Genomic DNA, 23,945 nt, shown 5'->3' on the forward strand with positions numbered 1-23,945 from the left:
TAATGATAGTAAATACAATGAAACTATAAAAAGAATAAATATTAAAGTATTAAAGTAATAGAAATAATAAGAAAATTATATAAATAACATTAACCCGTGATTCATAGTCGAAATAAAATTAATATCGATTGATTTTTTGAACTGTTTGATTTGATATCGATTACATTTTCTATTGATCTTCGAAGATCGACGTTTTATCAATGCTACATCGAGAAGATTGATAGTTTGTCAATGCTGCATGATAAAATGTCGATCTTTCGAAAATTAATAGAAAATATAGCAGGTATTAAAACTAAAAATTAATCGATTTCAAATCGATTCGTGAACCCGGGAAAAATAACATCCTTAAATATTTATGTTTCGTTATACCGCCCTCCCTAGAATAAATCTCTGGATCCGTTCTTGGGTGGAGAAACTTTTTTAACATATAGGGTGTAAAGCACCACAAGTGTTCTTCTGACAAGGACTCTATTAAATTAGAGAAAATAAGTAAAAAATGTTGTGTATGTGTTTTTGTATATGTGTGCGCTATTTTCAAAAACTATTTATTTACTGTGTTAAAAAGCTCACTAGAAATAGAGTTTCTTACCAATCTGAATATAATAATTATATCATATGTAAGAAATTAATTCCATTTTTTAATAAATATTTATAGAAATTTTTTCTTCTCAACTTATACATGTTTCTTAATTTTTTAACATAATTAGTTTCTTCATCAATTTTTTTAGTTGAGCAGCACATTTATTAAAAACGAATATTTTTGCATTTATTACATTGATTTCTATTTTGCTAATTAGAAAAACTTTATATGTATAAGTGTGTGTATGAATAAAATTTTCAGTGCATATTTATTAGGAAATCATCTTAAAACGCATTAAAACATAATTAATTTTACGTAATACGCTCTATTGCCATATTATTATCACAATATAAAAATCTATTATATGTGCAGATCTCTCAGTTCTTTTCGAGATCTCGGACAAATTGCGAAATATGAAATAACATCCTTTTACATAAAACATATATGTAAGTTATTTTGAAATATATTTCATTTGCTATTATATATTAATAAACTGATAAATTAGTAATAATTTATATATGTATATATGTTTTATATATATAATCTATATACGCCATAATGTTATAACATACGTTTACACATAATTAATATAATTTATCAGAAATTCTCATATTTCAAAACAACTGTATTTCAAGTAAAACAAGTTAATTAGTTTGCACATACTAAAATAATTTATACATGTTGGATTTTATTAAAATTATTACTTTCACTTCCATAGAAATTTGAATTCGTAGTAATAAAGGATGGCTTCAATAAAATTAGTATCATTCGAGGAAGAATTAAAGAAGAATCCGAAATTGAAAGAGTCAGATATACAAATATTGAGAGAATGGTGCAAGAAACAGCCTCATCTACCCAAAATAACAGATAGCGAATTTGCATTATTCTTGCATAGTAATTATTATCAACTAGAGCCAACGAAATCTACTATCGATAATTTCTTCACAGTTAGGACTCATGTACCCGAGTTCTTTTATAATAGAGACCTTAATAATAATAAGGAACTAAAACAGGCAATTGAAGTAATGTAAGGACATATATGATGTTCCTTTCCACTTTCTAATTATTTCTTACAATCTGTTATATGTAACAAATATGTACAATGCAGTAATATTTTTTACAAAAGGAAATTTTCGTGTAAAATGTACGATTTTATTATTGATAGAACGATTCAATCTTTGGAAAGAAATACAAGAGAAGGTTATAAAATAATTTATGGAAGACTACTAGATAACGAACCATCAAAATATGTTTTCAACGATGCCATAAAATTGCTATTTATGGTAATGGATTTATGTCTCTATACAGAAAACATTTGCGATGGTTATGTATTTGTATGCGACATGAAAGACTTTTCTTTGGGCCACATAAACCGTCTGAATCTTATATTCCTAAAAAAATTCTTTTATTATCTACAAGAAGGATTGCCTATTAGATTGAAGAGTTCTCATCTCATAAATATTTCTCCGATAATAGATATGCTTTTGAATATGGTAAAACCTTTAATGAAAAAACAGCTGATGGATACGGTAAGAGTAAAATCATTATATTAAAATTCAATTACAGAATCCTGCTTTCCGTGCGAATGTCCTAAGCCTTATTTAGGCTATCGAGACGGTAGTCTAATTGATATAAATTGTATTAGAAATGCTATATTTTTTTAAATATAATTTTAAATATATTATCAATATTACACACGCTCTACTAAACATTTTTTAATTGCTGGAAGATAAATATTTATCTTTTTATTTAATATGTTTTAATTAATTTATATTCTTAGCAAATCTGTGCATAAAATGGGATGTAAAATTTGAAGCAAAAAATATAAAAATCATTGAAGTATAGTCCAGTCGTCAGTGATTTGACCTGGAAAAACACGACGAACAAACTGGGTTTTGCTGTGGATGTCAATTTTGGGAAACCCAAAAAAGATGCAAAAATGTTTGCCACTCCTACCCCCGGGCTTCCCCCTAAAACCCCCCCTCGTAGGGGGGGAAAAACGGAAAACATCGATTTACCAAGAATCTGTACGCCATAGAAAAAAATGTTTCAAACAAGAAATGTAGCTGAGATAATTTTGAACAAAAATGTTTCTGAGCACTTTTTGTGTAGAATGAACCGTTCTCTCAGAAACAACGCTTGAAGCGACCGGTGATTTTGAATGTCAGTTACGCGCGCGAAATCAATTTTTTAAATAAAATTTCTATCAACTCAACGGTAAAAATTCGATATCTTCTGATCAGAGTGTCCTATCGACAAAAATCAAAGTGCGTTTTAAAGGTGAAGAGTGCAGCTTTCGTATGCAATTTTTGCATTTTGCCATTTTTTACGATTCTCATGAGATCAATAAAATTTATCACTTCCATTGACCGGTCGCTGTGGAATTTCCATTGTTAGAGCCTAAACTTCAAAACCTATAACATGAAATTTCGATTTTGAGTTTTGGCAACAAATATGTCTATACTTATAATTCTATTGTAATTCTATTGTAATTCTATTGTATTCTATACTTATAATGCTATTGTAGATTTATACTCATACTACGAACGATACTTTGGAGAAATTTGTACCGCTCGACATTCTTCCAAACGAAGCAGGCGGCCAAGGCAGTTCTGTACAGGAGTTACATAATAAACAAATACAAAAATTGGTAGATCACTTTGCTTGGTTCAGAGAGGAAGAAGCTAATCATCGTGTTAATGAATCACTACGACCGGGCAAGGCAAAAACAGTAATGGATTTATTTGGTGTTGAAGGAACCTTTAAGAAGCTTGAGATTGATTGATTAATCAAATAATGTTTTGCAGCTTAATAATATTATTAACTTTTATTATTATATATATAACAATATTATTAACTTTATTTTTAAAATACAATAACAATACAGTGTTTGAAAATAAAAATTAATTATTTTATTAATCTATCTTAAGTTTATTAACACTTAGACGATAGTATAAAATTTGTTATAGCAGCAATAACTATACTAAAATTGTTAATTAAATTAGATTAGATTTAGCGTATAATATATATATTATGATTGTATCAATTATACGGATAATCACGAAATTAATAACGTTAGTCTTACTTTTACGTCTTACGTTTACTTAATAATCAAATTATTTCTTATTTATGTTTATATATGTTACAAGTGCTTTAAAGTATTCTTTACTTGATTATAATAAAATTTTTTCTTCCAAATAATCATTCGAACGTTTTGAAACATTTGTAACGTTAAGTGAACCTAAGGTTATTCTGTATGTTAGATATACATTATATCTAATTTTGAACGCTTGAGCAAACAACAAAAGATGAATAAAAAGGGGCATGATTCCTTGCTTGTGTACAGACTTTTACTAAATCTAGTAATAAAGTTTCACAAACGAATGCAATAGATTTTTCATATATATGTTGTACAAATAACATAGTCTATCTAAAATGTACAAAATCCAAATAATTATATCTTAATTTTTTAATAGAACTATAAAATTTTATATTATATATAAAAACGTAATATTTATTATATTTAATAAAGTATCTTTTAAGATCGTAATGTAAAAAAAATACACAAAAAATAGTAATTAAAGGCCCTAAACAGTCAAGCTAGATCGTTAGTGTTTTTGGTGTAAATATTACATATGTAATTAAGTAAAAACATAAAGGCTATTAAGAGTCAACGCTGTTAGCAGTGCGCAAAGTATATAATCTTAAAATCTAAAACATATTACTTATAATATTATGTCGAACGTTTCGATCCTTAGTTTCGGATCATCATCAGCGACAAATACAATATAAAATAAAAATTACTCAGAGTTGTAAACAATGATGTTGTCCCGTAGTATGTAATACAACCAATCTGAGACAAGACTTCTTCAGGTGAAAGTATGTGTGTGTACATTAGTTTGAATAATTGAGTTCTCAGTTGGTCGACAAAAGACATAAAATCAATTATATCACAGAAATCGCATTGATCAATTTTCATCGTTAATATGTCTGTATATGACGATGTATAACGATATTACTTTATATTGTATTTGTCGCTGATGATGATCCGAAACTAAGGACCGAAACGTTCGACATAATATTATAAGTAATATGTTTTAGATTTTAAGATTATATACTTTGCGCACTGCTAACAGCGTTGACTCTTAATAGTCTTTATGTTTTTACTTAATTTTTGTAATTGTTTTGAAACATATAAGAGTCTATAATTCAATTATATTATTAATTTATTAAAATTTTTTATTACATATGTATATTATATATATGGTACATATATACAATTCTGCAAACTGTGCGTAGAATTTCTGTTTGAATAATTGCGTTTCATAACTGAAAATTAAATTTGGCGCGCAATTTACAGGATACGTTGTATATGAATTCACATTAAATTATTCAAACTATAAATAATACAGCATGACATTTAGAACCTTTATTTTTTATCTGTTGCGTCATATTTATGATTTTTTGAGTCAAGAAAAGACCGTGAGATCTCAAGTTCTTTTTACTAACACCAGTTTGAGATCTGAAGACTAGTTGTTTAGACCAATCGTTTAGCCTGTGTGAATAGTAAAATAAAAGGTACAAGGTTTTTAACTATAACTCACATTATTATAATAGTATATCACATTAGCAGTATATTACAGTTTGCAACATATTTTAATATTATAAGCAGATATAAAATGTGTGTGTGTATAATATTGTTAATATTGTAAAGAATTGTTTTCCTCAGAAGAGAGAAACAAAAGATATTAGATGTTAAATAGTATTAAATCACTGTCAGTTTATTGAATTATTAATCTAGTTTGTAATAAATTTGAATTAAACAACTTACTGAAAATTCAGACTTTTATAAACAATTATTTTCTATACTTACACATACACGCACTCACACACATACATATACAAATTGTATAATAAATCAATTTTAAATTAATAATAGAAAACAAAGAAAAATATAAATCTATAGCGATATTTCGATAAAGCATATTTTGTACAAAAAGAAAAGATAAAAAATGTGTGCTGAAGATGTCACAATTAAAAATTATTGTATCATTAGGATTTATATCTAGAACATTTTGTTCAATAAATATAACGATTATAACATTTTCAATCAACAAATAATAAATATGCAATGTTGAATAGAGCGCTTCTTTTAGATACATTCACACTGATATTCAATAAAATAAATGTAAATATTTATTCTTAATAAATGTGTTATGCAATTAATTTAATAGAAAAAGGGAGCATTATCAAATACAGATATTTATATTTATTTCATTGATTTCTATTTTGCTGATTAAATAATCGATGTAGCATAGCCTATAAAATAAAATATCTGCGTATATATTTCATAGAAAAGTATGACTCATGTTACGCGTGTTGAAACCTGCTTTGTGAGCTGTTACATAATACAGTTGCTATTTCTTCATCAGAGCAGCTCGCAAGCCTAGTTTCATCAGTGTAAGATTATCCTTATCCTCTGTTTAACTTATTGTTTCTTTTTATTAATTTTAAAAATTAAAAGAAGGTAAACAATAAATTAAACCAAGATTGAAATTAATATAACCGAGCCTTAAAAATTGTTATATGTGAATACAGATCTTAATTTATATTTTTCAAGACATCGGGCGGACTAAGTTACTACGTGGCATCCTTTTACAGATGGTAGACAGAATATATACAAGGTAAACGGAATTCATCGAAATATATTTCATCTGTTAGAAAATCAATAATAATGCATTTTAATCTATAACGAATAAGCTATTAATTTGGTAACACACATTTATAATATATAATTAATATAATTTATAAAAAATTATTATACTTTTATCTGAGTTGTATAGAGAGATTTGTTAAAATTATTAATTTCACACACTTCCATAGGAGTTTAAATTCATAATAAAAGATGGCTTCAATAAAATTAGTACCGTTCGAGGAAGAACTAAAGAAGAATCCGGAATTGAAAGAGTCAGATATAGAAATATTGAGACAATGGTGCAGAAAACAGCCTCATCTACCCAAGATGACAGACAGCGAATTAGCATTGTTCCTACATAGTAATTATTATCGACTCGAACCGACGAAATCTACTATCGATACTTTTTTCACAGTTAGAACTCACGTACCCGAGTTCTTCCATAATCGAGATCCTATTAACAATCAAGAATTAAAAAAAACAATCAACGTGGCGTAAGTACATTAATAATTTTTTTCTTTTCTAATTACTTAACATTCGCGAAATATCGTATGTGTAACAAAGAAATGTAGCATATTTTTCACAAAGAGTTTTCGTGTAAAAAGTAATAAACGATCTTATTATCAATAGAACGGCTCACGTTTTGGAAAGAACTACTAAAGAAGGCTATAAAATCATTTATGGAAGACTCCTAGATACCGAACCATCGCATTTCGTTTACACCGAGATCATGAAGTTATTACTTATGACAATCGATTTATGGCTTTATACCGAAGGCACTTGCAATGGCCATATATTAATAATCGACACGAAAAACGTTTCTTTTGGACACGTCGGCCGTTTGAATCCCATGGCCCTAAAGAAATTTCTTTACTATCTACAGGAAGGATTACCTGTTAGATTAAAGGGATTCCATTTCATAAATGCTTCTCCAGTAATAGATATCATTTTGAATATGATGAAACCTTTCATGAAGAAACAGCTGATGGATATAGTAAGATCTACATACAAGTCAATATTATGTTTACGATGAGAAAAAGAGAAGATCGAATTCCTATTTCTTTCAATTTCTTTTTTATTAATCGTATATCGTATGCATGTACATATGTATTTTATCTGTCTACGTAACATATATTTTAATTATTTACATTGTTTAATTATTTAGTTTTACATGCATACTACGAATGACACTCTGGAGAAATTCATACCGCTCGAAGTTCTTCCAAACGAAGCAGGTGGTCAAGCTGGTCTTATTCAGGAGTTACGTGACAAACAAGTGAAAAAGCTAATAGATCACATTACCTGGTTCAAAGAGGAAGAAGCTAATCATCGAGTTAATGAATTGCTACGACCGGACAAAGCAAAGACAGCAACGGATTTATTTGGCGTTGAAGGAAGCTTTAAGAAACTAGACATTGATTGATCAAATAACGTCTTATAACACTAATGGCATGATTTTAATTAGTACGATAACAATAGTTTTCAAAAACAAAAATTAATTCGTTATCGCAATAATCTGTCTGAAATTTATTACAATTAATCTTATTATTTCACTTCGTAATCTAGTTTCTTTATTTTTTGTATTGTTCATAATACTTTTCACAGTAATGAAATTGAAAATAAAAAACTCTGTGAACATTAACTAATTATAACATTACATCAATAATAAACTAGAAGAAGAAAGCCATTTTACGGTCGAAGCTGGATCACCGTGCTTATTATAATTGTGTGAATTTTATATACTGCGTATGTAGTCCCCCCATAAATCGCGACGCTGATAGTTTTTCAGCGTTGACGCATACATACTTAATTACTACCGCAGTAATATCACTTAGTTAAATTGACAAGCAATCTAACAATTTTTGATGCTTATAGCATCTTATTGGATCTTAATAATATGTTGAAAGACATATATTAAATTTTAACGATGTAATGTTGAAGTAAAGATAAATCTATCTGTGAAAAATAAGATTGCGAAGAATATCACAAGTTGGCGTTTCGTCCCGGCTTCCACTACTGGACTCATCAGTAAGGTAATGTAGTGGGCCTACCTTAAGGCCATCAAACGTACAAAAATGTTAGTAGTAATCGTAAGGTCTTAAGCAAATCGACCAATCATAATCAAGATTACGATTCACATTTTAACTTAAACTGTGATTGGCCGATTTGCTTAAGACCTTCCCAGACAGCACACAACATCCATTGGACATCTAGACTTGGTTTCAATCTGGTCCATACGTCCATGGATTTAGTACGAATGTTTTAAAAACGTACGTTATTCAACGTATAAAGTATGTTTACATTTGAACATTTAAAAAATGTTTATCTCATGCAAAAAATTTTCTAAGTCTGCTTGTGACGTATTGCTTTGGTTGACTTGCGAGGTGAAAATTTTTTTATGATCGCACGAGGAGTTTTACTTTTGATATCTCCGGTAACGCGAAAATTTATTAATTAAATCTTAATTCAGATATGCAACAAGCGACAAGCAACAATAGCTTGCTGCTCGCAATCATAATAGTTAGGAATCATTTTGCTTTCAGTGTGCAAATTTGTCTGGATTGTGGTCAAAAATTTGTTTAATATATTAATTTAGTCCAGTTTTAGTCCATTGCATCCTAAAATGGACGTTTTTAAGAAGTCCAAAATGGTAACACTGGATATTTTTAAAACGTTTTTAAAATATCCATGGATCTAATCTGGATGTTTTTAATATGTCCAAACGTCCAACATGTACGTTTTAAATACATTTTTTAAACATTACTGTGCTGTCTGGGTTACGATTACTACTAAAATTTTTGTACGTGTGATGGCCTTTAGACGCCTGTTTAAGTTATTAAATCGAGATTCTATATATACAGATATACGCGTATCTCAGCACTTGCGAGAATTTTTGCGAACATCTATAGATATAATAAGCACTGTGATCCAGTTTCGACCGTAAAATGGCTTCCTTCTTCTAGTTTATTATTGTTTATCAATTGTACGGTCTTAAAAATATTCTCGTATTTGTTAACAATATATCAATTTCCTACTCAACAATTATTATATTACATACAATATGTGTTGTGTTACATTTATACTGTTGACTAGAGAATTAAAATATTGATGTAATGTTATTACAGTTAGTTGTTTACTAGCAAAACATTGGATCAGTGTTCAATATCTATGAATTTTCTAATTCAAACATGTAAAAGCATACAAAATAATCGTTTTTCCTTATAAAAATCCGATATTGTCAATTTAATGCTATTGTTCAGTGCTTCCCAAGGAGAACGAGACAATCAAATCATAAATGACTTAAAAATGACTTTATATTGACTTTTTTTACTGTCATTCTTTTTATTTTATCATCTGAGATCGCGATTTTTATCATAATCAAAAAATGACTAAATTCGATCAATATGACGTTAAATTGACATTATTTTGATTGTTTCTCTCGTTCTCCTTGGGTTTTATTATTAATTAATTACTGCCTTGTAATAAATTGGCCAATATTTTACACTTTTGTAGGGATTACACATACAAACGAGAATCAACGATGATCAAGTGAGTCACTTGATTGAATTAATGTGTGTGTTCTAAATAAATATTTAACACAAAATAAGAAAAAATTATAAATGAGTAAACATGATTACTTATTTTCAAGAAGCCTAAATTGTTTATAAAATAATAAACTCATATTACTCATCATCAGAAAATAAATATATCGTTTTAGTTAATATATGCAGCACTCTTACATTTACTAAGAATTATAATATCAGTTGAGAACTGAATATAATTACATTCTGAATATAATTACATCTCAAAAGCATTCATGTTATACGATCGGCCTGAAAGATATCGAGTTAAATATTTAGAAAAAAATTAATAGATTCTCGAAAAATATCGCATTTTATAAGAGAACAAATACGAAAGCTGAGAAATAATTTTGAACGATGTTATAATACTATCACATCTTAATTATAATACTAAATACATATAATACTAAATTATGTTACCTAATACTAAAACTTTGTTTACTGTACTCTGATATATGTTATCTGCAGGGAATGGAAAGTTACTTTTTAAAAGTAACTAGTTACAGTTACTCGTTACCGAGTAAAAAATGTAACTAGTTACAGTTACAGTTATCGCTTTTTAAAAGACGTATTTTATTCACTGTAGCAACGTGATATTATTGTTTGACGTTATACGAGATATGGCACGTTCAAGGAATAGGACGTTGAATGTGTTTCGTTCACGCACAATGCACATGATCATTTTATCTTTATTATTCATCAGATTAAAAAGAATACTAAGTTATTTTCCGTCTACAACAAACTCACAATCAGATAATTCTCGTTTGAGAATTATGACTCAATAAATACATGTTTCTTTTTATTCTGATAAGATTCAACCGATATATATATGTATATATATATATATATACATAGTTTTATCTACAATACAATCTATATAATTATATAATTGTATAAGCTCATCGTCATCATTATCCAAGTATAAAATATTTACTTGTGTGAAAACGGAAAACAACTGAAATTGACTGAAATGACATCATGCGCATCATGCGTGAAATGGAATGTATCCATTCTAACCTCGTTTCATGGAGAATAAAAATAGAAACAACGCATGTACCAAGCGCTGAAAAGTGAAAATCATTGACAGCGCTGATGACCCTTATATGTACACAAATCATAATAATTCTTGCCGTACGGCAAGATCACATGTGGCGCGAATGTGTTAATTGTGATAAAAGACGGCCGTGACAAGTCAATATTGATGACAAAATAGCGGAGTAAAATTTCTACGCGCGCGATCGAAACGTAACATTCAGACTATCCACAGCAGAAAGATCTTCGCGAAAATGATGCAGCAGGAGTCTACGGTGTACGATCTGGCATATCGCGGTAAAACTGCGGCCGTGAAGATTCTGCTGAACGAGAATGAAAGGCTGAAAACGCAAACGGACAACGTACGTATCGTTTCATCTATGTATTATCGAGCGCGCTTTTGAGGTTATATTGTAAGGAACTAGGCTGAGAAAAAAATGTCAGGCGCTCCACCGGTGCTGGAACTTGAAGCCTCGAGTCGTCCACATTATAGCAAGCAACCGTCTCACCGCGGAGCCACACAGCCCGATGAGAGGAACTTAGTTTATATCTTACAGCTCGGCTAGTCTGAAATGTCATTCGTCCCCGGCGTCATCCATACCCTCCACTAATGCTCAATTACCTTTGCCTGGGCAATCATCTCTATCTCGTATGCCATCTCCGTCCAACAAAATTCCACCTCATGTTTCATTTGAATCTTCAGTGCCTTCCCAAGTAACTTTCATTGAAAAACATGGATGGCAATGGATAGCGCTTCAAGCATCTATGCCACTCTACCTTCACCACCAGTGAAGTTACTAATACTAATATTTAGAGAGAAATGCCATTGAGGGATAATTACATACGTCACAAAAGATTCGTTCACAATAGAAACACAACATATATGTCCATCAAAAATAATTTTTCTTGTAAAAAAAAGACCTAAGTATGCGCGTTTTAGACCACCGCAAGATCAATTTGATCAAAATATAAATATCTTGTATTACAATTGCAAAGAAACATTTATACTACAGTGGCGAACGATGAAATAAGAAACCACATGGCTGTTCTTCTGTCATCCCATTTTGTATCTCCTATTCCTTCAGGAGATTATAAATAACATATTATATATTTATAATTCCTGACGAAGCGTGACGGAGAGATAGAGAATCAGGATGTGAAAATTGACAAGGTAATAAACAAGAATAAACAAAGAAGCCAATGTCTCAAAGCTAATCCTAATAAGCCATGGAATAGAGGATGCAGAGAGAGAGAGAGAGAGAGAGAGAGAGAGAGAGAGAGAGAGAGAGAGCATTAATGATTGAAAATGAATATAACATGAAAAATCAAGTTAATGCTTGATGCTTAATAATTAAGTTTCCCGATCCAGACTTAAATAAGGATATTATTAAATTATTTCATTTTAGCATTCGAAATATACATTTTCAAAATCCGAGATATTGCTTCATTTAAATGGCGAAGAATGTGAATGTTGATGAAGCTATGAAAGAATTGGAGAAAATGTCGGGCGCTCCACCGATGCGATGCTGGGACCTGAGGCCTCGAGTTCACATTAGGAAGCAATCATCTTGTTGCGGAGCCACACAGCCTGATGGGAGGAACTTAACTTATATCTTACATTACAATACAATATTATCATTTCTTTCCTTGCAGAATGGTCGAATGTTGATACACTGGGCGGCATTGGGTGGCCACGACGACCTGGTTAGGCATTTGCTGTCCCTCGACGTACCAGTGGATCCTACAGATGATGTAAGAAATCGTTATTCATCAGGAGTACGTTCAGGAATTATGCTCAGATAACTGTTGGATGCATTTTTACTATAATATACATAACGTAAACTATAGCCTAGAGTTTACCTAAGTAGGTAACGTAGCTCAGCCTGATTGTAAATAAACTTAAGAGATGTGTTTTTTCTTAGTTGCACTAAGTGTACTGTTTGCACTTAAAATGACACGGGTATACATATAGGCTGTGTTCCACTTGATGCTCTCTCTTGGAATCATTTCATTCTTATTTATCAAATGTTAAACAAAGACAAATAATACTCACAATCGTATGAGTGTCAAGTGGAATACACCCACAGATAAATGGAGAAAGAAAGAGAGAAGACGAAAAATAAAAGAATTTAAAGAATAAGCACGAAATATAATAGCAATGTAATAACAGTAATATTAAAGTAATATTAAAGTAATTAATAAAAAATTTTCCCTAATCTGCAGCTGTACTATCTTTTGAAATTTTAAATAGTTTCCGATTGATTATTGCTAGAATTGATGTGAATTGATGGAAATATTACATTTTGTCTATTACATCATGAATCATAGCTCATAAAGATTCGATAAAATTTCGATGGTACGATCGCACGAAGCTTCTGACAACCGAATTTCTTTCCTCATTTTAACTACGTCTTATTGAAAATTTTCACTTTTTTCTTTATACTTCGAACGTGCTTGTTTTGAGTTCGGAAGACCTAATAATTATGATGTGACTAAAATCTATTCCTAACGTTGTGACAATTCCGAATTTGGAGCGACGCAACGAACGTACGTATGTACCGGATTTCTTAGTTTGATATAAATTTTATGAGTAAAGATACATTTTTATACGTGCAGATAAAAACAAATATGAACTGTTCATTGAAATTTCGATGAAATTTTATACGAAGATTTAAACAAGATAATAAATTCTTACATATCTTTTAAAAAAATTGTTGTAAAGTATATAATTAGCTTTGCTAATATGATACAATAGTATTTTTATCATTAATTAAAAATGATGTTGATCTGAATATTTGCTTCTGAATATTAATTTATAATTAAATATCATAATTGTCGAAAGACTGTTGTGTCTGATTAAAAATAATATAGCTTGATTATATAATCATACCTATAAATGAAAAGACTTATTTTTAAATCTTTTTCTAAAATATTTTTGTCTAAATATATGTGACTGTTACAACTTCGATTATTAAATAAAATGTATTATATAAATTATTTAATATATTAAATCAACTTTATTTTTGTATCTCAAAATATTATTTATCTTTTCGAGAAAATTATAATTCTTGCATGCTGTGCATTGGCCGTTAAACTCTCGTAGCTTCAAACGAGATTCTACACAGACCACACTGGTAACACAAATAAACAGTACAATCGTGTATATTTTTTCTGAAAAATATCTCATTATAAAAATACTCGTACTTCAAAATATAGTATATATTGTTAGTAGCACTAGTGTAGTTGAGTTTCAGTAAATCGTAGAGAAGACTACCTATCTAAAACGTTTCTTAAATTATAATTTGAAAAAAATTTAACGAGAATAATAAGTTTAATTAAAAGATAAATTTAACATGATATCGAGCAGAATATTACATTACAATTCCACAGAGCTATTCTCTCGTTTTAAGAAATCTGTCGGAATAAAGATGGAGATCTTAATAATATACACACTTGAGGACATATAATTATATTATAATTTTTCCAAAGATCATTTATGAGAAAAAAAAAACTTATAAGAAAATAAGTATAAAGCAAAAATGCGTCTAAAATGCATCGCGCGTTGCGTTACATTTTTTGCATATCCTGCTCTCTCTCTCTCTCTTTCTCTCTCTCGTACACACACGCATAACGTCACATAATCATCGCGGGACTTTCATTTCGTTCGTTGCGTCGGCTAGATCTTCGTACGAAACCAAACGTTAAATCACATCACGCGTCTAAATCATGCAGACAAACATGACTCCGCTAATCCTGGCAGCATCCGCCGGCCGCGAGAAGGTCGTTAACACATTACTAACCGAGGGAGCAAACGTGAACGCGACGACGATCGACGGTCACTCGGCGTTACAATACGCCGCGTCTAAGAACTGGAAGTCCATCTGCATGGCGTTACTCGAAAAGGATGCAGACGTGAACATCGCAGACAAACGGGGTGCTACGCCTCTCCATAGATCTGCCTCGAAAGGCAACATCGCCATCGTGGAGCTTCTCATGGAGTACGGGAAGAAATTGAACATAGGTAGCGGACTGTTTGTGTTTGTGTATCTCTGTATGTATGTATGTTATTGAAATGCAGCTCTTTCATTACAGTATAATAATATATAAAATATCAAATATAATCTATATATATATATATATATATCTATATATAAATATTTTCGATTATAACTTAGAGAAGTACAAAGGTTCGCTCGCTCTCCTAATATCGATACACAATTTCGTGCATTTCATGCTGTCTTGTTTCTCAGATCAGAGAGATGCATACGGTAACACGCCGTTACATCTTGCTTGTGAGGAGAACCGCGTGGAAGAAGCAAAACTGCTGACGGCGCACGGCGCGGACTTGACGATTACCAACAAGGAGCGCAAGACTCCGTTGGATCTCGCGAGTCTCGGATTGGTTCGACAGCTCGAGGAAATCAAGCGGCAGGCTATGTCAAAGTGATATCATCTCGCGCGAAATATTTTCATACGAGAGGTTTACGCGGTTTAAGTTTCGTTAAATAAGTCTCCAATAAATTTATTCATGATTAAGAGTTTCCTTCTCTAGAATTTATTTCACCCCTTCTCTCACTCACTCTCTTTCTTCCTTATAGATATTGTATTATAAAATGCGGTTTCAACATTTGCGTTCGTTCTATATAAAATGTATCAAAAGTCCTCTATTCGATTATTTTCGTTTTCTTTTTCGCTGCTTCGCTTCTCTTAGTTCTTTCTTATGGATCGTCGGCACTTTATCAGTCAATCGAACTCTCTCGAGACGATTGTCTCGTCGCAATAATCTTAAGGCCGAAAATGTCGTAGAACATTGTCACAACGACTTTTGATTTTAATCATGAAGCTGGTCTAATATCCGCGACGCGAGATATCAGTTTAATCCGCGTGACGCGCCGAATCGAACAAAAAAGGCTAACACCCTCGACGCACGTATATACATAATTCACAGAGGTTCGAGAGCACATTGGACTGACTCCGATATTCAATTGGCGTTCTCCTCGCCGTCGATGCTCTCGTCCTGCGTTGTCGAATCGTCACCCGAGCCGCCAGTTTGTACGGAACCGCGTTTCAATCTCGTAGAGCTCAGACTTATCGGAGGACCACCGCGCCTTTAAACAAATCATTACATTAATTAGGTGATGTGTCTTATTGAAATACGTGTGCATAAATAATGCGGAAAAATATACACTATCAGTCAATAGTTTAAATATATTTTCCATTTTTTCAAATTAAAAAATATCTTATGTAATCAGAAATTTAACGTTATATTTAAATTATATTTATTATTATATATCAAATAATAGTACTGTAAGATGTACAATAATGCATATTCTGAATTAAATAAGACAAATAAAATAGTAAAAAATTAGTCGAATAGTTACTAACGAAAAAATATGCAGTTTATATTTGATTAAATTTATATTTGAAATTCTTGCAATGACTATAATAGTAAGTTTAAAGTTAAATATGAAGATTGTTATATTAAACTACTAGTCGATTTTTTTGAAAGCAGTGTCAAAACTATCGACCGATAATGGGCAAATCAAGTCAAAAAAAATATGAAAAAACGCATTCACAAACAATTGCATTCAGGGGGATGCCGGGGGGGGGGGGCGGGGTGAAGTATGTCATTATCACACAAAGTAGCAGTCCAAGTTGGCATTATTATTTTCAGAGTTAGCGATTTCAAATTAACCAAAAGAGCTCGTTTAACTCACTGTAGCACACTGGGGACACTAATGGGATTGTTTCCTAGCAAAAAACTCTCTCAGGTAGGATACCAATCGTTTTTTCTCTCTTGACACCTACACATGTCAGAAGTTGATCACTTCCTTCAAAGATAAAACACTACTTTAATACTGCCTCATTACGTTCGCCTAAGGTTACAGATACGTAGGGCCTAAAAAGTGTAACATAAAATAATACATATGTAAATCGCCCAAATGAACAGCTCTTTATCCTCTCTTGCTATTTAATATCCTTCAAACATTATAAATCCCGAACCTTCTAATATTTTCAAGATCTTTTCATATTTAAACAATATTTTTATCCATTCCATTGCGTGTGCATGTTGTACGAAGAAGAAAATAAAGATGTGAAATTACCTTAATTTGTTCTTTAGATGTGTCAATTCCCGCATGAGCTCTTCGTGAGATTCTGTTATGTCGTCCATCTCTCTCTGCGCTTTCCGCTTCATAGTCTTATGCCTACTGATCTCCTCCTCAGCTTCGTCCAATTGTCTCTTCAACGCTTTCATTCTGACATTGACTTTTTCTGCCTGTTCTTTATACTGATCGGAGTTTCGTCTCTCATCCTCCAACTGTAGGCTCAGTTCCTTCAATTTCTTCTCCAACTTGCGATTGATCTTCTGCTGGGCGAATCTCTCCTTGGCTTCAGTTTCGAGTTGCTCATCGAGATTGTTGATCTTCGATTCCAGTTGCTGTATCGTAGCCTTGGTCTTGGCACGTTGCGCAGTCTCTAACTCGGTTAACTTCGCTTTAAGTTCTTTGTTCTGTCTCTCTAACAGCATTTTGTGCGACTCCAATTTTTGCGTAGTGGATCTCTCAGTCGCCAAGTCCGTTGTCAACTGCTCGATCACAATTTGACCTTTTCTGGCACGATCCATCACGATCTCAGCGTTCGATTGCTCCTCCTCCAGTTCTTCCTCTAAGGTGGCAATTCTTGCCTCCAATCTACGTTTCTCGTCTAACATCAAGGTTCCTTTATTGGCATTGTTATTGACTTCTTCTTGTAGCTCATCTCTCTCGTTCTCAGCGGTTCTTCTGGCACGTTCACTGCTAGCAAAGTCCTCAGTTAATTGTAACAAATCAGCTTCTAAGCTCTTGACCTTCCTCTCGGTTTCCTTAGAGGCAGCTGCCAGTTCATCTCTTGCAGCTCTAGCTTCTTCTGTCTCTCTAGTGCAATCCTTGATTTGAGTTTGAAGTTTCTTAAGTTGTTTGAGTGCGTCCTCCTTCACCTTATTATGCATCTCTAACTGTTGTTCGATATCCTTATAATCCGCTTCCATTTTTTTACGTGCAGCGATAGCTGCAGCACGCTGTTTCCTCTCATCCTCGAGCTCCGCCTCAAGATCACGGAGCTGCTTCACTAATCCTCGACGTTTTTCTTCCGCTTGTTCTTCCTTGGTTTGAAGATCACGCTCGAATTGAGCTCGCAACGCTTGCATATTTACTTCCAATCGCAGCTTAGCATCTTCCGTAAACTGCAATTCGTCTTCTAATTCTTCAACCTGCGATTTTTGCTCTTGTAGCTGCGATTCTAATGAACGTTTTGCCTTTTCTAGTTCATGAACATTCTTGTCAGCGGTACCTTGATTATTAACTAATTCGTCCAGTTCTGACTGTAGACCTCTACGGCCCCGTTCAAGTTCCTCAACTTTTTCATTAAGCTCGTCTAATTCGCGAGTCAATGATAATACTCTTGTCTCCTTCTCGCGTGCTTCTCTCTCTGCGGCGTCCCGTTGTTCTGCATATTGCTCAGACACAGCCTTTTCTTCGGCCAGTACTTTATCGAAATTCTTCTGCTTCTTTTCTAACTCAAGTACTTTCGCTCGCTGTGCCTCCAACTCGATGATACTGTCTTCTAGTTCTGCCTGAATCTTTTTCTTTGATTTATCTAGTTTATCGTTGGCTGCCTGCAATTCCTCAACTTGCCGTTGGAGACCTTCAATATCCTTCGTACAACGTTTCCTGGCCTCCTCGAGAGCGACAGCCGCCTCTGCTTCATCGTCAGCACGTTTCTTGGCTTCGGCCAATTGTATATTCAGACTCAGCAGTTGCTTGTCCAAGGCACGTTTTGCTTCCTCTTCCTCCTCAAGTTGATCGTGCAAGCTCTCTTTCTCACTTTCTAACGCGCGCAACTTCGAACTGAGAGCCAATTTCTGCCGAGTTTCTTCTTCCAATTGCTGTTGTAATTCGGTAAACTGGGATTCACAGGTGGCCGACGCCTTCAATGCTGCAGATGCTTTCAGTTCGGCGGTTTCTAGTTGCTGCATCACACTTTCCGCTTCTTGTTGCAACTTCGTCACTTTCTCAACTAATTCTTGTTTGTTTCGTTCTACTTCGGCCAATTTTGCGTTTACTTCCGCCAATTGTTGTTCCGCTTGTTTACGACGACGATCAGATTCTTGTCTACTTGCGCTGACCGATCTAAGTTCCGTAGCCAAATCGGCATTCTCGGCTTCCAGAGATCCTTTTGCCTTCTCTAAAACCGCTTTCGTTTTCTTCAATGCGTCCATTTGTTCATTCAGAGCAGTCAGTTCTTGTGTATGCTTGTGACGCATATCAGCGAGTGTGGCTTCATGCAATGATGTTTCCTCTTCGAGGTTCTTCTTCAACGTCGCAAGTTCTTGTTCTCGTTTGCTTCTTAATTCCTGTTGAGCCGCGGTAGTATCTAGAGAATCGAGCAATTCGTTTTTCAGCGCTTCAAGCTCCTCGTTCAAATCGCGCTTTTGTTTCTCTGCTTTACCTCTGGCCGCCTTTTCAGCTTCTAAATCTTCCTGAAGTTCGGCTAACTGTGACTCTAACTCTCTAAGCGCTTTTTGAGCTTGTGCTTTAGCAGCACCTTCTTCATCCATTTTCGCCATAACTTGATTGAGTTCTTCCTCACGTTTGCCAAGTTGAAGCTGCATTTCCTCAACTTGCGTTTTCCTTTCGGCCAATTGCTCCTTCAAGTCTGAAACCTCAGTCTCCACTTTTCTCTTGGATCTATCCACCTCCTGTCGTTGTTGATGATCTTTAAGAAGTCTCTCCTCGAGATCGGCGATCGTCGCTTCGTGCTTAGCTTTCAATTTCGACAAATGCTTCGCTTTCTCCTCTTCTTCGGCCAAAGTCTGTGAGAGATCATTTGCACGTTCCTCGAGAATCTTTTTCTCTTTCAACAACTTTTGATTGGTATCTTCCGAAAGAGCGAGATCTTCCTCTAACTTCTTGATTTTCGCATCACATTGAACCTTTTCCAATTGCAGTTTTTGTCTAGCAGCTTCCTCTTCCTCTAGTTGCTCTTCTAAATCACTGATGTTCAACTGTAATTTCTTCTTCTCCTGAGTCAACGCGGCGCTTCTCTCTTCTTCCTCTTCGATACGCGCTTCCAAATCGTGCAAAATTTCCTCTAGCTCTTGCTTTCTCGCGGCCAACCTAGCTCTCATTTCTTCGGCTTCCGCGCAAAGCTCAACTTCTGCCTGCAATTGTTCAGCCAGCATAGTCTTTTCTTCGATTGCCTGCTGATATTTGCGCTCGTACTCCTGAGCCGAGTGCAGTTGTAATTCCAGCTTGTCGCGAACCTGCTTCAGTTCATCCTCCTTCTGTGTGAGCTTTTCCTCCTGTTTGGTAACCTCTAATAAAGGCTTCACTTTGGTGTACAACCGCCACCATTGCCAATTGCGCAACTTTAGGTAGGCCGCACAGTTTCTCTGAATAATGCGGATCGCGTTAAGCTGTTGCAGACGTTTTTGATAATTACGCCTGGCTAAGAAACCGCGACAGAAAGCCTGAAAATTGACGATTATGTCCGTGATCTTGTAGTCCCTCTCCTCCTCCAAGTGGGCCAACACCCCGGCGCGGAAAAAGATCTTCGATTGTCCAACACGATAAAGATTCGGATCCAACTCTAATGCTTGAATCTATAATAAAAATTCATGATTTAGCGATACATTCTTATTATTTTTTATTGAAATGTGTAAACATAAAGATACATACCATCTTTTCACAAGCCTTCTTCCCGTCCATAAATCCCTTGGGAATAGCATTCGGAGTAAGCAATTCGTAGCGTTGTCTAAATTCTTGGAACGGAATTCTGTTAGGAAAACCTTGCCGGCAGATACGGATACCCTCCAACACGCCGTTGCATCGCAGTTGATCTAACACAAGTGGGGCGTCGATTTTACCAGCTCTCTTCTCGTGATTCGGAATTATACATCTGACGAAATTCGGATTCGTATTGCGCAGTGTCACCATCAGCTTGGCCAACTGTTCCTTATACAGTTGCGAGACCGTCCTAAACATGCCCTTCCTCGTCCTCGCACCGAACTGTGTGTCTGTGAGCGCCTGCTGTGCCATACCGACGATTTCAGCGTCTTTCCAGATATGGCACACAAACGGATCTTGCGAGGCTTGCAGAAGACTGACAACGTTCTCATTCAATGGGTCCATATTCTTCATCAACCACTTAGCGGCAGAATAGTCCACTTTTCCAGCATAATGAATGATTGCAAAATCGGCCACACCACGGAAATCAGTCTTCATGAACTTCGGGTGGACACTGTGAGCGCCAACCAGTTTTTCCACGAATGTCTTGTCCGTGGCTTTAGGAAACCAGCACTCTTCGTCTAAAAGCGCCATAATGCCCATCGGTTTGTCGATTAGATCGATCGTTGGCTGCAAATCCAACCCAAAGTCTATGAATTTCCATTCAATTCCCTCACGCTGATACTCCTCTTGCTCCAGAATGAACATCGTATGATTGAACAATTGCTGTAGCTTCTCATTCGTGTAATTGATACACAGCTGCTCGAAGGAATTCAGCTCGAATATCTCGAAACCGGCCATATCCAATATGCCGATGAAGCTGGCACCCTGTCGCTTCGTTCTGTCAAGGGACCTGTTGATTCTATTTACCAACCAACGGAACATCCTCTCATAGCAGGCCTTTGAGATCGCCTCTACGGCGAATTCCACCTGTTCCTTCGTCTGTGCCTTCGTAACGAAATCACGACCGACCTTGATGCGCGGTTTTAGGAAGGCTTTCGTCATCTCAGTCACGCTTAGGCCCAATAAATGCGAGATCTTCTGCGCCACCGTGTTGTCCGGTAACGTGGCTTGATCAGAATTTCGTTCTTGACGGAACTGCATCGAACCAAACAACATCACGGCGGAAACGATACGAAAGATGGAGGAGAAGTCCTCGTTGGTCATGCCCATAATGTGCATGGACTTTACCGTAGAGAAGAATTCAGCGGAATCATCGACACCAGGAACCGGTAGAGCTCCATTTGACAGAAAAGGATAGTGCTTTGGATCTTCCAATATAAATTCCTCTAAAAGAATTCATAAGCCATCGAGTTACGAATATCAGATATAATTAACTAAAAAGAAGTATACAGATTCTTTGTCTGACATTATGCTTAACTCACTCTTTTGTTCGACTGAGGCACCTGCCAACAGCTGATAAAATATGTGGAAAGTCCTTTCATCTTTCGCTTGCCGAATGGCTCTCGACTTCTCTAGAAGATACGTCTCAATGTTTGCACCGGCTATGTAACCGGATGCATCAAAATTTATTCTTATAAATTTACCCTGTAACATACATATTATATAACACGTTATTATATAAGTAATTCCAATAAACAAAAAAATAATATATTAAAAGTATATTGCATCTTAAAATTACCAATAATTAAAATTAATTTCAAATAAAACAATAAAACTAGTGGTTTAATGCAATTGTTTTATTAAAATTAATTTTGTTATGCCCGTTTCCACCGATGTAGATTAACTTTATTTTCGGTTTAACTTACTATTCATCTTTTTATAATTTTTAGAAATTAGAAAAAAGCGAAGAACACAAATTGAATCGAAATTAAAGTTAATCTGCATATATTTATGGTAAAGAATTATTAATATAACTTACGAAACGGGATGAATTATCGTTCTTCACAGTCTTCGCATTACCGAATGCTTCCAAGATTGGATTTGCCTGAAGAAGCTGTTGCTCGAGCTCACCCTATGACGAAAAAAGATTTCAACAATTAATAATAAATATTATCGAAAATATTTATTTTTCGTGACTGACAAAAATAGCGCTAATGAGCAAAGTAAATGGCTTATTGCGTACATTAAAAAATAATGTAATGATAAAAGAATTTGATGAAATTTGCCCTACATTCTTTTCGTAAAGCAAATGATATCATTGAATTCTTCCAACTTTTTGAATGTTTATTAAAACTATATAGAAATATATAGAAATATAAAAAGGACGCTTAACCTATTATTTCAAAGGTTTAATCATTTCAACATAAGAACGTAAATTAATTTGGTTGATTTATTTTAAAGGAGCATGACTAGCATGAAAATTTTCGTTCAAAAGGATTTTTATGATAAATCATTGTAAGCTTTATTAAAGAATGAACAGTCATACAATATGATAGTAAATTGTCTATTGTAAATATAGAACAGTTATCTTTCTACTTTCAAACGTGTCAGATCATTAAATCATTACGAGACATAAAAGGTTTTTGTATTCAACTATAAGCACATTTGTAAACGGCAACGAAATCTTTCACGCTTTCTTGCTCAGCGATGTATAATAACGTATTACGATTAACACAAGCGCATTACGTATATTTAAGCATCGAAGATTGACTTGTAATTTTTACGAGTTGTTAAACTGCAGCGCACTGAAAGGCTAAAAAAAAAAAGAAACAGACGACAATAATCGACGACAAAAGCAAGCTGTAAGGCAAAACACTTATCACGACACCACACCAGTGTTAATATCGTTTCCTCCCACTTTCTTTCTCCCTTTTTCACGTTAATTACCGCAAACTTTTCCGTGACACTCCCAGATCCCTGGATCCGCAAGCAGCAGGAAAAAAGAGGCAAGAGGGAAGCTCCGTTAGCCACAAGAACACCAATAATTCGGTAAACGGTTTTGCGACGATTAATTTCTCACAGAAGGGTAGTGCGCCATAATACAATTATATTATATCTCTATGCGCGAAGTGCATGCAGGTACCGAGAGGTTATTAAAGTATTATATTATATATACGTTTAAAAGGAGTGATTTTAATTCAGATTCTCCAAAAGAATCGCAAGACACATTTCTATCCAATTAAAAACAAATAAGAAATAGATGTGTGTGATCCACTGTATTTAAATCTTGTCTTATAAAAATACGTACTAATCATATAAACGGTTCGTACGTACAATTTGTTTGTATCACATTTTTCAAGATCACACAAATGTGTGATGTTATTGCGATAATATTGTATATCGTGATCTCTTCTTCTCTCTCTCGGTACGTGCGTCAATTAATATATAAA

At 33.9% G+C, this 23,945-nt stretch overlaps 4 protein-coding genes across 6 annotated transcripts in view; 3 read left to right on the plus strand and 1 right to left on the minus strand.

The window, feature by feature from the left end:
* Positions 1 to 1,323: 1,323 nt before the first annotated feature.
* Positions 1,324 to 3,365, plus strand: LOC108777796 (alpha-tocopherol transfer protein-like). Its single transcript, XM_018544759.1, has 3 exons — positions 1,324 to 1,607; positions 1,746 to 2,109; positions 3,108 to 3,365. Exons 1-3 carry the CDS (start codon positions 1,324 to 1,326, stop codon positions 3,363 to 3,365), a joined length of 906 nt encoding a protein of 301 aa, XP_018400261.1.
* Positions 3,366 to 5,998: 2,633 nt separating this feature from the next.
* Positions 5,999 to 7,713, plus strand: LOC108777794 (alpha-tocopherol transfer protein-like). Of its 3 annotated transcripts, none has more exons than XM_018544758.1 (5): positions 5,999 to 6,040; positions 6,242 to 6,264; positions 6,464 to 6,769; positions 6,906 to 7,269; positions 7,441 to 7,713. In XM_018544758.1, exons 3-5 carry the CDS (start codon positions 6,486 to 6,488, stop codon positions 7,696 to 7,698), a joined length of 906 nt encoding a protein of 301 aa, XP_018400260.1. In that variant the 5' UTR covers positions 5,999 to 6,040; positions 6,242 to 6,264; positions 6,464 to 6,485; the 3' UTR covers positions 7,699 to 7,713. The 3 variants fall into 3 exon arrangements, with proteins under 3 accessions (XP_018400260.1, XP_018400258.1, XP_018400259.1); XM_018544756.1 differs by having other exon boundaries at positions 6,019 to 6,040; positions 6,201 to 6,264; XM_018544757.1 differs by lacking the exon at positions 5,999 to 6,040 and having other exon boundaries at positions 6,183 to 6,264.
* A 3,148-nt stretch (positions 7,714 to 10,861) lies between these two features.
* On the plus strand, positions 10,862 to 15,861 carry LOC108777818 (26S proteasome non-ATPase regulatory subunit 10). The gene is made up of 4 exons (XM_018544790.1): positions 10,862 to 11,250; positions 12,542 to 12,640; positions 14,621 to 14,909; positions 15,139 to 15,861. Exons 1-4 carry the CDS (start codon positions 11,143 to 11,145, stop codon positions 15,333 to 15,335), a joined length of 693 nt encoding a protein of 230 aa, XP_018400292.1. The 5' UTR covers positions 10,862 to 11,142; the 3' UTR covers positions 15,336 to 15,861.
* The window catches only part of zip (myosin heavy chain 10), a 31,091-nt gene continuing 23,003 nt past the window's right edge, over positions 15,858 to 23,945 (minus strand). Inside the window, exons 5-9 of the mRNA XM_018544789.1 lie at positions 22,535 to 22,627; positions 22,038 to 22,200; positions 20,605 to 21,941; positions 16,993 to 20,528; positions 15,858 to 15,996 (exon numbers count right to left, since the gene is read on the minus strand). Of these exons, the coding sequence (XP_018400291.1) occupies positions 15,870 to 15,996; positions 16,993 to 20,528; positions 20,605 to 21,941; positions 22,038 to 22,200; positions 22,535 to 22,627 (5,256 nt within the window). The 3' untranslated portion in view covers positions 15,858 to 15,869. The remainder of the gene's footprint in view (positions 15,997 to 16,992; positions 20,529 to 20,604; positions 21,942 to 22,037; positions 22,201 to 22,534; positions 22,628 to 23,945) is intronic.

Source organism: Cyphomyrmex costatus, unplaced genomic scaffold (assembly GCF_001594065.2).
Source record: "Cyphomyrmex costatus isolate MS0001 unplaced genomic scaffold, Ccosl1.0 scaffold467, whole genome shotgun sequence".
NCBI classification, from domain to species: Eukaryota; Metazoa; Arthropoda; class Insecta; order Hymenoptera; family Formicidae; genus Cyphomyrmex; species Cyphomyrmex costatus.

Coding starts and splice junctions, on each gene's coding strand:
- LOC108777796 (XM_018544759.1), top strand. CDS start 1,324: ATGGCTTCAATAAAATTAGTATCATTCGAGGAAGAATTAAAGAAGAAT. Junction 1,608..1,745: donor AAACAGGCAATTGAAGTAAT/GTAAGGACATAT, acceptor TATTATTGATAG/AACGATTCAATCTTTGGAAA. Junction 2,110..3,107: donor AAAAACAGCTGATGGATACG/GTAAGAGTAAAA, acceptor ATGCTATTGTAG/ATTTATACTCATACTACGAA.
- LOC108777794 (XM_018544758.1), top strand. CDS start 6,486: ATGGCTTCAATAAAATTAGTACCGTTCGAGGAAGAACTAAAGAAGAAT. Junction 6,770..6,905: donor AAAAAAACAATCAACGTGGC/GTAAGTACATTA, acceptor TATTATCAATAG/AACGGCTCACGTTTTGGAAA. Junction 7,270..7,440: donor AGAAACAGCTGATGGATATA/GTAAGATCTACA, acceptor TTAATTATTTAG/TTTTACATGCATACTACGAA.
- LOC108777818 (XM_018544790.1), top strand. CDS start 11,143: ATGATGCAGCAGGAGTCTACGGTGTACGATCTGGCATATCGCGGTAAA. Junction 11,251..12,541: donor TGAAAACGCAAACGGACAAC/GTACGTATCGTT, acceptor CTTTCCTTGCAG/AATGGTCGAATGTTGATACA. Junction 14,910..15,138: donor CGGGAAGAAATTGAACATAG/GTAGCGGACTGT, acceptor CTTGTTTCTCAG/ATCAGAGAGATGCATACGGT.